This window comes from Bos indicus, chromosome 1 (assembly GCF_029378745.1).
Source record: "Bos indicus isolate NIAB-ARS_2022 breed Sahiwal x Tharparkar chromosome 1, NIAB-ARS_B.indTharparkar_mat_pri_1.0, whole genome shotgun sequence".
Classification (NCBI taxonomy): Eukaryota; Metazoa; Chordata; class Mammalia; order Artiodactyla; family Bovidae; genus Bos; species Bos indicus.
In genome coordinates this window covers 137,531,458-137,543,552 of record NC_091760.1, presented here as the reverse complement: position 1 = coordinate 137,543,552, position 12,095 = coordinate 137,531,458, and the positions used below count along the sequence as shown (strand labels likewise).

Genomic DNA, 12,095 nt, shown 5'->3' with positions numbered 1-12,095 from the left:
AAGCAGAGTTTTTACAGTTAATTTTGAAATTTCCTTTGAGTCCTCTGGAAGGAAGTATGTTATTTTGAGTGCAGGCTTTGGTATCAGGTAGACATCAGCTTGAATTCCAGTTTGCAGCTCTCTAAAATGTGGAGGAAAATTTGTGTATGTCTTAGGTTTTTTGATCAAATGAGATACTTTATATAAAATTCTTAGCACAGTATGTCACTTAATATTTAATAAACAGTGATCACAGTTTTATTTTCATTAGTATTAATGTGTTACTTGAAAGTTTCTAAACTTTCTTTGAAAAGTTATGTTAAACTATCTTTTTTTATAGTCTTCTTTCCTTTGCCCAGATATTTGTAATCTGAAATCTGAATATACTTTGAAAATTCAAATTTGGAGTTCATTGCATGTTTTATTTTGAAATTCTGAGTTACATGTAAATTTTGGGACACAACAGAAACCTCTTAAGGTGCTGAGATCCTGTTTGTTAATTGGCAGTAGAAACAGCTATAGATTATGATCATTTTTTTTTTTATAAGAAACATCCTGCCTTTCTTTATTAAACCCCATACCTCAGAGATGAGCATTAGAGTGTCCAGATGGAGAGGCTCAGGTGAACTTACTCTCAGAGTCCTTTCTCTTGAGATTTTAAATCCTGTAGCTACCTTAATATCTTGGGAACACTACTCCCAAGATTAGTGTTCTGTAGATAAATTATCCATCCTTGGATAGCAGAACCAGGGCAAGTCTTTTGGAAATACAAGAGGCTGCTGCTGCTGCTAAGTGTCTTCAGTCATGTCCGACTCTGTGCAACCCCATAGACGGCAGCCCACCAGGCTCCACCGTCCCTGGGATTCTCCAGGCAAGAACACCGGAGTGGGTTGCCATTTCTTTCTCCAATGCATGAAAGGGAAAAGTGAAAGTGAAGTCGCTCAGTCGAGTCCACCTCTTAGCGACCCCATGGACTGCAGCCCACCAGGCTCCTCCGTCGATGCGATTTTCCAGGCAAGAGTACTGGAGTGGGATGCCATTGCCTTCTCCATACAAGAGGCTAAGTATAGCAAAAAGAAAAGAGAATGATGGATGGGGTGAGCGATCTGATTTACAAAATATGTTAGCTTCTTCAGAGTTACAGGCCTTGTCCCGTCCTCACTCCACCCAGATGATGGGTACCAGCCTAGTGCCACTCATCTAGGAATGTGCATGTAGACATTTTGTTACTGCTGAGTCTAGACCCAAAAAATGAATGATCCATGAGAAAATCAGTTCCCTTTCCCACCCTAAAGCAGCCTAAAACCTCCTGTCATAGTGCTGCCCAAAGGTTTGTCTCTTCCCTGGATGGTAGAAGTTTATAATGATTAACCTCTTGGTGGAAAACATATTTGATTACAGTAATATGGCTTCACAGATCTTAACAGAGTGACAATTCATCAAGCCTTCCAATGCATAAAGTAAACATTAAGGATAAGAATTGTGACACTCCTCAATTGCCAACATGTTTTATTGCTTATTGGCATCAAGCAGTTTTAATTTTTTTCAGATATGTTACTTTTATTAAATGATAGGTGACGTCAAACTTGGTAGCCTTAATATGTAGGTCCATGGGTTTAACTTGTCTTCACATTGTAATCACCTGGAGAGTTTTTTTTTAAGCCCAGTATGCCCTCGGCTCATTTTCTGAAGATACTGATTCAATTAATATAATGGGAGGCCTAGCAATTGCAATTTTTAAAACTCCGGAATTGAGCTGAACATTCAGGCAAGTTTGGGAACACGTTTATTCATAGTATTGTATGTGGCAGTGTGCCTCAAACTTGAAGGTGCATACAAATCAGCTGGGGCATCTTGTTCACTCTCAGATTTTGATTCCGTAGGATTGAGGTTGGAACTGAGATGCTATACATCTAAGGCTCACAGGTGATGCTGACTTTCCTGGTCCTTGGATGACCATTTGAGTTGCAGGAAGCTAAGCATACTGTCTGCCTTTTAAAAAACACTAGCTAAAATGAGTCAGTTCACTACAGATATGAGACCATGACAGATTCATTCAAGAAACTGATATCTTCTGCATCCATAGTGACTGAAATAAGCTGTTGGAAATGAAATCAGGTTTTAAAACATCTGATCCAGTGTTTCTCAGCAGGGTAGTTCATGGCATTCCGGGCAGGACAGGTCTTTCTTGTGGGATTCTCCTATCCTGCCCTTCACAGCATTTTTGGCCTCCAGGTACCACATGCAAGTAGCAATACCTTATCCTTAATACACTCTGGAGGTTGGTTTGTAATATTCATAGGCCAGTGACGTGGTGAGCATTTAAGCATTTTTCAAGGTAATCTTGTGAGAAAGCCCATTGTATAAAAACAGATGAAGTCAGAGCTACCTTAGTTGAAACTGGAATTCTGTCCACCGTAGTATCCAGCACCTCCATTGGACTTGGCTGGGGCCTTTTTTGGAGCCCTAGAGTGCTGTTTTCCACACAGGGATGAGAACCAGACTCTGAGAATTTATGAGATAATTTCCTTTCAGTGATTATTTGCAAGGTTTTATATTTCAGACTTTGATTTTAATTTATAATCAGCCACAACATACTGCTTATTTACTTCTGATAAGATCTACCTTTTTTCCTCCTAGAATTGCTCCTTCAGGCACTTTCCTATAAGTTGATTCACTATGGTCACATTTTAATGATTTCAACCCTAACATTTTAAATTTCAAAATTTATGCAGCATTTATTTGCATCAGAGCAAAGAGAAGAAATTATCAAAAGTGCAATAGATCATGCTGGCAACTATATAGGTATTTCACTGCGGATCAGAAAAGAACCTTTAGAATTTGAGCAATATTTGAACCTCCGATTTGGCAAATACAGCACTGATGAATCCATCACATCTTTAGCAGAGTTTATAGTCCAGAAAATATCACCTAGACATTCGGTAAGCTCATATGTTAAAAGTGAAAATTAGTTCATCTGATTTTGACATTTTTCTTCAATAGTTTTTTAATATATGTCAATTTTGTTTGAAGGAACCTGTAAAAAGAATTCTAGCGCTTACAGAAACATGTTTAGTAGAACGTGATCCAGCAACCTATAATATTGCAACATTGAAGCCCTTAGGAGAAGTAAGTTTCAGTAATAGTTTAAATGAGATTTCTTCCTGTTTGTATATTAGAATAATTTTCTTTCTGTTTTAATATTTTTTTATGCCTAAAGAACAGGAAACGATCTGCATTTAATTTTTCATTGTATTTATTGATCTTAGAACAATGAATATTGTAAAATTTGTTTTTCAAGTACATAATGAAAACTTTTTATTAAGTATTATATGAAAATTTGAATGAGACTTTTAAGCAGCTCTTAAATTCTGATATTATAACCAAGTTACATTTTTAAATATTGACTTTTGTCAACTAAATGATATGTAGTTTTTCTAATGGAATACCATAAAACTAACATCTTTCATGGAACTTATTTCTTGTGTTCCCTAGGTGTTTGCATTGGTTTGTGACTCAGAAAATCCACAGCTTTTTACCATTGAATTTATAAAAGGCCAAATACGGAAATACTCTTCAACAGAGAGGTATTTTTTTTTAATTCATCTAGTTTTTGAGATCTTAGTATGTGCAAGGCAAAGTGCTTCATCAAAGAGGAAAAAAAAAGATAAATTTTATCTAGAACTTTAAAATTATGTAATGAAGGAAAAGACAACTTTATTTTGTTGCATGTTTAAAATATCTTTCATTTAGTCTTCAAGTTTTGAAAGAGTATAAAAATGGTTCAGTTCAGTTCAGTCGCTCAGTCGTATCCGACTCTTTGTGACCCCATGAACCGCAGCACGCCAGGCCTCCCTGTCCATCACCAATTCCCTGAGTTTACCCAAACACATGTGCATTGAGTCGGTAATGCCATCCAACCATCTTATCCTCTGTCGTCCCCTTCTCCTCCTGCCCTCAATCTTTCCCAGCATCAGGGTCTTTTCCAATGAGTCAGCTCTTTGCATCAGATGGCCAAAGTATTGGAGTTTTAGCTTCAACATAGGTCCTTTCAGTGAACACCCAGGACTGATCTCCTTTAGGATGGACTGGTTGGATCTCCCTGCAGTCCAAGAGTCTTCTCCAACACAGTTCAAAAGCATCAATTCTTTGGTGCTCAGCTTTCTTTATAGTCCTCACATCCATACGTGACCTCTGGAAAAACCATAAAAATGATTACTTGATATTAAATCAAAGGATGGAAAATAAAGTATGTTTCTGAAACTTACACTTTTTAAGTATTTAAAAATAATACCTTTCACTTTCATTCTTAAATTGTTTGGATAATGGTAGCCAGTTACTCTGGCTACCTGATGTAGCCTCTGATGCTGGGAGGGGTTGGGGGCAAGAGGAGAAGGGGACGACAGAGGGTGAGATGGCTGGATGGCATCACTGACTCGATGGATGTGAGTCTGAGTGAACTCTGGGAGTTGGTGATGGACAGGGAGGCCTGGCGTGCTGCGATTCATGGGGTCGCAAAGAGTCGGACACGACTGACTGAACTGAACTGAACTGAGCCAGTTACTTTGATAAAAATACACTCAGTGCAACTAACACCACATGGTAAAACAACTAAACCTATGTGCAGGTTTTGTGTGGGTATGTTTTAAACTCCTTTAAGTGAATACAAAGGAATGTAGTCACTGGAGCAGATGGTAAGAGTTTGTTGAGTTTTATAAGAAACTGCCAAACTGTATTCCTCAAGTGGCTCTACCATTGTGCATTCCACCCAGCAGTAATGAGAGTTCCTGTTTCTCCACATCCTTATCAGCATTTGGTGGTGTCAGTATTTCAGATTTGGCCATTCTAACGCTAATGTTGTGGTATCTTGTTTTAATTAGCATCTTCCTGATGTTATATGATGTAAAGCATCATATAGTACTTTGGATCATTTTTTTTTTCCTTTTTTTTCCCACTTTAATTTTGTATTGGGGTATAGCCAGTTAACAAAGTTGTGATTGTTTCAGGTGAACAGCAAAGGGATTCAGCCATATATATACATGTATCCATTCTCCTCCAAACCCTCCTCCCACCCAGGATGTAGGATCGTTTTTTTATAGGGTTATTCCTTTTATTGTTGAATTTTAAGAGTTTTTAGTATATTTTGAGTAATGATCCTTTATCAGATATGTCTTTTGTAAATATTTACTCCCAACTTGTGGCTTGTCTTTTTATTCTCTTGATGAAGTTTCTTGAATAAGTAAAACTGTAGAGAAAGAAGCAGATAAATGGTTGCCTGAGGCTAGGGAGTTTTTTGCAGATGGGCACAAGGAAACTTTTTCGGGTGCTGGAAATGTATAAAAACTGGATTGTGGTAATGATTGTACAACTGTATAAATTTATGAAAAAGTATCAGACTCTACATTTTAATTGAATGACTTTTGTGATTTGTAAGTTATCTCTCAGTAAAACTGTTAAAAAGATAATCTTAAAATTAGAAAACAAGAGGAAAATATTAACAATCCATTTCTTTAGTAACTTGTACATGATGTGAAACAGGAGAGTGAAGAACTAGTATTGGAGGTCAGGTTCTCTCCTGCCACTTCTCCTTAGTACTTCCCTGGTACCCAGGGTGCCCCCCTGAGCTGGTTACCTTCTAAAGGCCCTATGTTGCTTTCTAAATGAAAATCTCCCTAGATTATCAATCCTAAAACCTTTTTATTTTTAACTTTGCTTAGAGATTCCTTATTAGCAAGTTTGCTGGATGGAGTAAGAGCCTCTGGTAACAGAGATGTTTGTGTAAAAATGACATCAACTCATAAAGGTCAGCGATGGGGGTTACTCAGCATGCCTGTCGATGAGGAGGTAGAGAGCCTTCATCTCAGATTCTTGGCTACACCTCCAAGTAAGTATTGATTTAAGTATAATTTCATTTCTATCCATCTACTTAACAATAAATAAATACAGTGCAGACCTCTAAATCGTTTTGAATCATTCATTTCCTTACAGATGGCAACTTTGCAGATGCTGTGTTCAGGTTCAACGCTAACATTTCATATAGTGGAGTTCTGCATGCAGTGACGCAGGATGTAAGATAAATTGTGTCATAATTTGTTCATTGTCATTAATTTTTGGTATAGAAACTTTTTTGAAATACTCTTCCTCACCTAGGGTCTCTTCTCAGAAAACAAAGAAAAACTGATCAATAATGCCATAACGGCATTATTGTCCCAGGAAGGGGATGTTGTTGCTTCAAATGCAGAACTTGAGAGTCAGTTCCAGGCTGTGAGGAGGCTTGTGGCTTCCAAAGCTGGTTTTCTAGCTTTTACTCAGCTTCCAAAGTAAGTTGCCTTAACTTTTTTTTTTTTAGTAAGAATTTGAAAAACTCAAAATAGCAAATAATCAACAAATTTACCTCCTTATATCTGATTAAACTTGTTACTTTTTAATATGGTGGTATAGTAGTTTCTATTCATGAGATATAAAAAAGCAAGATGAATGAATGGAAATGATATTGCTGACTCTTATTTATACATTCACCCATGATATTACTGACTCTTGTTTTAGTGAATTTGAATGGGAAGTTCAAGCCTTTTAGCTTTAATCAACCTTCAACTGCTCCCCCGCCCACCCCAGCCCCTCCAAAGGAAAAAAATTATGAAAACTGTTATGTTCTAGATATGGGATTCAGAATATGTAATTGCTGTAGTAATGTAGTAGAAACTTAAAATAACTTACTGTGTAATAGTTTTATAGTAAAATAATAGTATGATGCTCTGGTGTTGCTACTATATGCTATTGTTTTGTCCCATGAGGTTTCGGGAGCGTCTTGGAGTGAAGGTAGTAAAAGCACTCAAGAGGAGCAACAATGGAGTCATCCATGCAGCTGTTGATATGCTCTGTGCCCTCATGTGTGTAAGTACTGGTGTTTTTCTCAAGGAAGCTGAATCTATGTGACTGATGGTTTCAATTTTCACAAACCTAGATTTTATTGTTTCAATTAAATTCAGTGTTTTTATAATTCCTAACTTGCTCTTACAGCCATTTACTTATTCAAGTAAACATTTGTTTAGTAGTAGTAGTTAGTTGAGTCGCTAAGTCATGTCCGACTCTTGGGACCCCATGGACTGTAGCCTGCCGGGCTCCTCTGTCCATGGGATTCTCCAGGCAAGAATACTGGAGTGGGTTGCAATTTCCTTCTCCAGGGGATCTTCCCAATCCAGGGATCAAACCCAGGTCTCCTGCATTGCAGGCAGATTGTTTACCCACTGAGCTAAGCATAGCCTATAAACTAGGCACTGTGCTGTTTTCAAAAAGAAATACTAAGATGTCAAGACAAAATTCCTCCCTGAGTTGCTTGTATATTTTTGAGATTAGTTGTTTGTCAGTTGCTTCATTTGCTATTATTTTCTCCCATTCTGAAGGCTGCCTTTTCACCTTGCTAATAGTTTCCTTTGTTGTGCAGAAGCTTTTAAGTTTAATTAGGTCCCATTTGTTTACTTTTGCTTTTACTTCCAATATTCTGGGAGGTGGGTCATAGAGGATCCTGCTGTGATGTATAGATCAGTCTTATGGACTCTGTGGGAGAGGGAGAAGGTGGGGAGATTTGGGAAAATGGCATTGAAATGTGTATAATATCATGTATGAAACGAGTCGCCAGTCCAGGTTTGATGCACGATACTGGATGCTTGGGGCTGGTGCACTGGGACGACCCAGAGGGAGGGTATGGGGAGGGAGGAGGGAGGAGGGTTCAGGATGGGGAACACAGGTATACCTGTGGCGGATTCATTTCGATATTTGGCAAAACTAATACAATATTGTAAAGTTTAAAAAAAAAATTAAAAAAAAAAAAAAAGAAATCCATAAGTTCATATTGATGGAAATTTTAAAAAACTCTTTGGTTTCTTTTGAAGGAGGTACCCTGCTAAATAAAGAGAAAGACTCAAGCAAAAAAGAAAAAAAAAATTCCTCCCTGAATTTGCTAACAGTCTAGTAAGGTTCACTTCACTTCACTTCAGTTGCTCAGTCGTGTCCGACTGTTTTCGACCCCACGAATCGCAGCATGCCAGGCCTCCCTGTCCATCACCAACTCCCGGAGTTTACTCAAACTCATCTGCATCGAGTCAGTGATGCCGTCCAGCCATCTCATCCTCTGTTGTCCCCTTCTCCTCCTGCCCCCAATCCCTCCCAGCATCAGAGTCTTTTCCAGTGAGTCAACTTTTCGCATGAGGTGGCCACAGTACTGGAGTTTCAGCTTTAGCATCATTCCTTCCAAAGAACACCCAGGACTGATCTCCTTTAGAATGGACTGGTTGGATCTCCTTGCAGTCCAAGGGACTCTCAAGAGTCTTCTCCAACACCACAGTTCAAAAGCATCAATTCTTCGGTGCTCAGCTTTCTTCCCAGTCCAACTCTCACATCCATACATGACCACTGGAAAAACCATAGCCTTGACTAGACGAACCTTTGTTGGCAAAGTAATGTCTCTGCTTTTGAATATGCTATTTAGGTTGATCCTAAGTTTCATTCCAAGGAGTAAGCGTCTTAATTTCATGGCTGCAGTCACCACCTGCAGTGATTTTGGAGCCCAAAAAAATAAAGTCTGACACTGTCCCCATCTATTTGCTATGAAGTGATGGGTCCAGATGCCATGATCTTAGTTTTCTGAATGTTGAGCTACACATGTGTATATAACTGTATACATAGTAGGAGCCATGGGATCCCTAAAAAGCAGGACTTGATTATGATTTTGTGATGAGAAGACAAAAGGTTCTAGGTTAGTCTTTATGGAATATGTTACACTTGATCTGAATCTTAAAGGTCAGGTAGATATTTCTAGTTGTGAGAAGACTTTCCTAAGGAAGAATAATTCAGTGTTTTCAGTTGCTCAGTCGTGTCCGACTCTTTGCGACCTCATGAACCACAGCACTCCAGGCCTCTCTGTCCATCACCAACTCCTAGAGTTCACCCAAACCCATGTCCATTGTGTCGGTGATGCCATCCAACCATCTCATCCTCTGTCGTCCCCTTCTCCTCCTGCCCTCAAGTTTTCCCAGCATCAGGGTCTTTTCCAGTGAGTCAGCTCTCTGCATCAGGTGGCCAAAGTACTGGAGTTCAGCTTGAGTTCACCCAGGACTAAACTCCTTTAGAATGGACTGGTTGGATCTCCTTGCAGTCCAAGGGACTCTCAAGAGTCTTCTCCAACACCTCAGTTCAAAAGCATCAATTCTTCGGCACTCAGCTTTCTTCACAGTCCAACTCTCATATCCATACATGACTACTGGAAAAACCATAGCCTTGACTAGACGGACCATTTTTGGTAAAGTATGTCCCTGGTTTTTAATATGCTGTCTAGGTTGGTCATAACTTTCCTTCCAAGGAGTAAGTGTGTTTTAATTTCATGGCTGCAGTCACTATCCACAGTGATTTTGGAGCCCAGAGAAATAAAGTTAGTCACTGTTTCCACTGTTTCCCCATCTGTTTGCCATGAAGTGATGGGTCCGGATGCCATGATCTTAGTTTTCTGAATGTTGAGCTTTAAGCCAACTTTTTCACTTTCTTCTTTCACTTTCATTAAGAGGCTCTTTAGTTCTTCCCTTTCTGCCATAAGGGTGGTGTCATCTGCATATCTGAGGTTATTGATATTTCTCCTAGCAATCTTGATTCCAGCTTGTGTTTCCTCCAGCCCAGCATTTTGCATGATGTACTCTGCATATAAGTTAAATAAGCAGGGTGACAATATACAGCCTTGACTTACTCCTTTTCCTATTTGGAACCAGTCTGTTGTTCCACGTCTAGTTCTAATTGTTGCTTCCTGACCTGTATACAGGTTTCTCAAGAGGCAGGAAGAATAATTAGCATATGCAAAAGTTTATTTGGGAAACGAAAAATAATTGAATATGAGTGGATCATAACATGAATGTAGGCACACAGGTTTAGGAGTTAGAGCTAGAGATGTGTGCAGAGACCATTAAAAGTCTTTTGTATCAAGGAAGCTAGTTTTGCATGCTAAAGAACAACTGATTTTTTCAACAGAGGAATGGTAACATGTCAGTTGTGGAATTAGGAAATTCATGGATGGTATGGGAAGTATAGATTAGAGGTCAAGTTAGAGGCATGGAGAGCAAATTATCATGTAAGAAACGAAATGCTGAAGTAGGATGGACTAAAGAAGGCACATTTGAAACCGGTTTGCGAGGTAAAACTCTAACTTGCAGACAGCTTATTGTGGGGAGAAAGCTGTAAAACTGAAATTTTTGGTTTATTTCAATTTTGTGTAGAGTATATGTTCCTTATAGTAAGTATTTTAGGCAGACTTAATGGTATACATTAAGTATAAGTAATCACTTGAATGTGTTAGTTGCTCTGTCGTGTCTTACTCTCTGCAACCCCATGGACTGTAGTCCGTCAGGCTCCACTGTCCATGGGATTCTCCAGGCAAGAATACTGGAGTGGGTAGCCATTTCCTTCTTCAGGGGATCTTCCCAACCCAGAGAATGAACCCAGGCCTCCTGCATCTCAGACAGATTCTTTACTGTCTGAGCCAGCAGGGAAGCCCTTGTATAAAACCTTGTATAATATCACTTGTACAAAACCTTGCATTTATTCCCAAAGTGGATTTTATTATCTTTATTAAAAGTAATTCCATTAAAGAATTGGTGAAGGACTTCCCTGGTGATCTAGTGGTTAAGAATTCACCTGCCAATGCAGTGGACCTGATTCGATTCTTGGTAAGGAAGATTCCACTTAGCTGCCACAGGGCAGCTAAGTCCCTGCTCAACAGTTACTGAACCCCACACTCTCTGGATTCCGCAAGCCGCAACTACTGAAGTCCATGGTCCCTAGAGCCAGTGCTCCACAACAAGAGAAGCCGCCCTGACGAGAAGCCTGTGTACAACTAGAGAGTAGCCCCCCCAATTCGCTACAACTAGAGAAAGACTGTGCAGAACAATGAAAACCCAGAACAGACAAAAGTGCATAAATTAATTTTAAAAAGAATTCGTGGAAACACTAGAACAAAAAGTAATAGTAGTGTTGAATAATTTTGGATGAATTATCTCATTTGAGCTTCATAATAATCCAATAAGGGAAGTATTTTTATTCCCTCTTTATAACTGAGGAAAATGAAACTGAGAGAGTTAAAGTAATTTAACTGTGTCTAAGGTTGGCTACAAACAAAGCTAGTGGAGTGATGGAATTCCAGTTGAGCTATTTCAAATCCTGGAAGATGATGCTATGAAAGTGCTGTACTCAATATGCCAGCAAATTTGGAAAACTCAGCAGTGGCCACAGGACTGGAAAAGGTCAGTTTTCATTCCAATCCCAAAGACAGGCAATGCCAAAGAATGCTCAAACTACCACACAGTTGCACTCATCTCACATGCTAGTAAAGTCATACTCAAAATTCTCCAAGCCAGGCTTCAGCAATACGTGAACCCTGAACTTCCAGGTGTTCCAGCTGGTTTTAGAAAAGGCAGAGGAACCAGAGATCAAATTGCCAACATCCGCTGGATCATCCAAAAAGCAAGAGAGTTCCAAAAAAACATCTATTTCTGCTTTATTGATTATGCCAAAGCCTTTGACTGTGTGGATCACAATAAACTGTGGAAAATTCTGAAAGAGATGGGAATACCAGACCGCCTGACCTGCCTCCTGAGAAACCTGTATGAAGGTCAGGAAGCAACAGTTAGAACTGGACATGGAACAACAGACTGGTTCCAGATAGGAAAAGGAGTACGTCAAGGCTGTATATTATCATCCTGGTTTTTAACTTATATGCAGAGTACATCATGAGAAACGCTGGGCTGGAGAAAGCACAAGCTGGAATCAAGATTGCTGGGAGAAATATCAATAACCTCAGATATGCAGATGACACCACCCTTATGGCAGAAAGTGAAGAGGAACTCAAAAGCTTCTTGATGAAAATGAAAGTGGAGAGTGAAAAAGTTGGCTTAAAGCTCAGCATTCCAAAAACAAAGATCATGGCATCTGGTCCCATCACTTCATGGGAAATAGATGGGGAAACAGGGGAAACAGTGCCAGAGTTTATTTTTGGGGGCTCCAAAATCACTGCAGATGGTGATTTCAGATATGAAATTAAAAGATGCTTATTCCTTGGAAGGAAAGTTATGCCCAAC

The 12,095-nt window shown here is 39.2% G+C and overlaps 1 protein-coding gene across 3 annotated transcripts in view; it reads left to right on the top strand.

Moving 5' to 3' along the window:
• DNAJC13 (DnaJ heat shock protein family (Hsp40) member C13) overlaps positions 1-12,095 on the top strand; it is a 163,967-nt gene that overhangs the window by 59,902 nt on the left and 91,970 nt on the right. For all 3 annotated transcript variants that reach the window (XR_011561546.1, XM_019962425.2, XM_070770885.1), the window contains 7 exons: positions 2,715-2,921; positions 3,013-3,108; positions 3,475-3,566; positions 5,697-5,863; positions 5,968-6,047; positions 6,130-6,299; positions 6,774-6,873. Coding sequence is in view for 2 of the 3 variants with exons in the window: in XM_019962425.2 (XP_019817984.2) it covers positions 2,715-2,921; positions 3,013-3,108; positions 3,475-3,566; positions 5,697-5,863; positions 5,968-6,047; positions 6,130-6,299; positions 6,774-6,873 (912 nt within the window). In the remaining variant the exon portion in view is untranslated. The remainder of the gene's footprint in view (positions 1-2,714; positions 2,922-3,012; positions 3,109-3,474; positions 3,567-5,696; positions 5,864-5,967; positions 6,048-6,129; positions 6,300-6,773; positions 6,874-12,095) is intronic.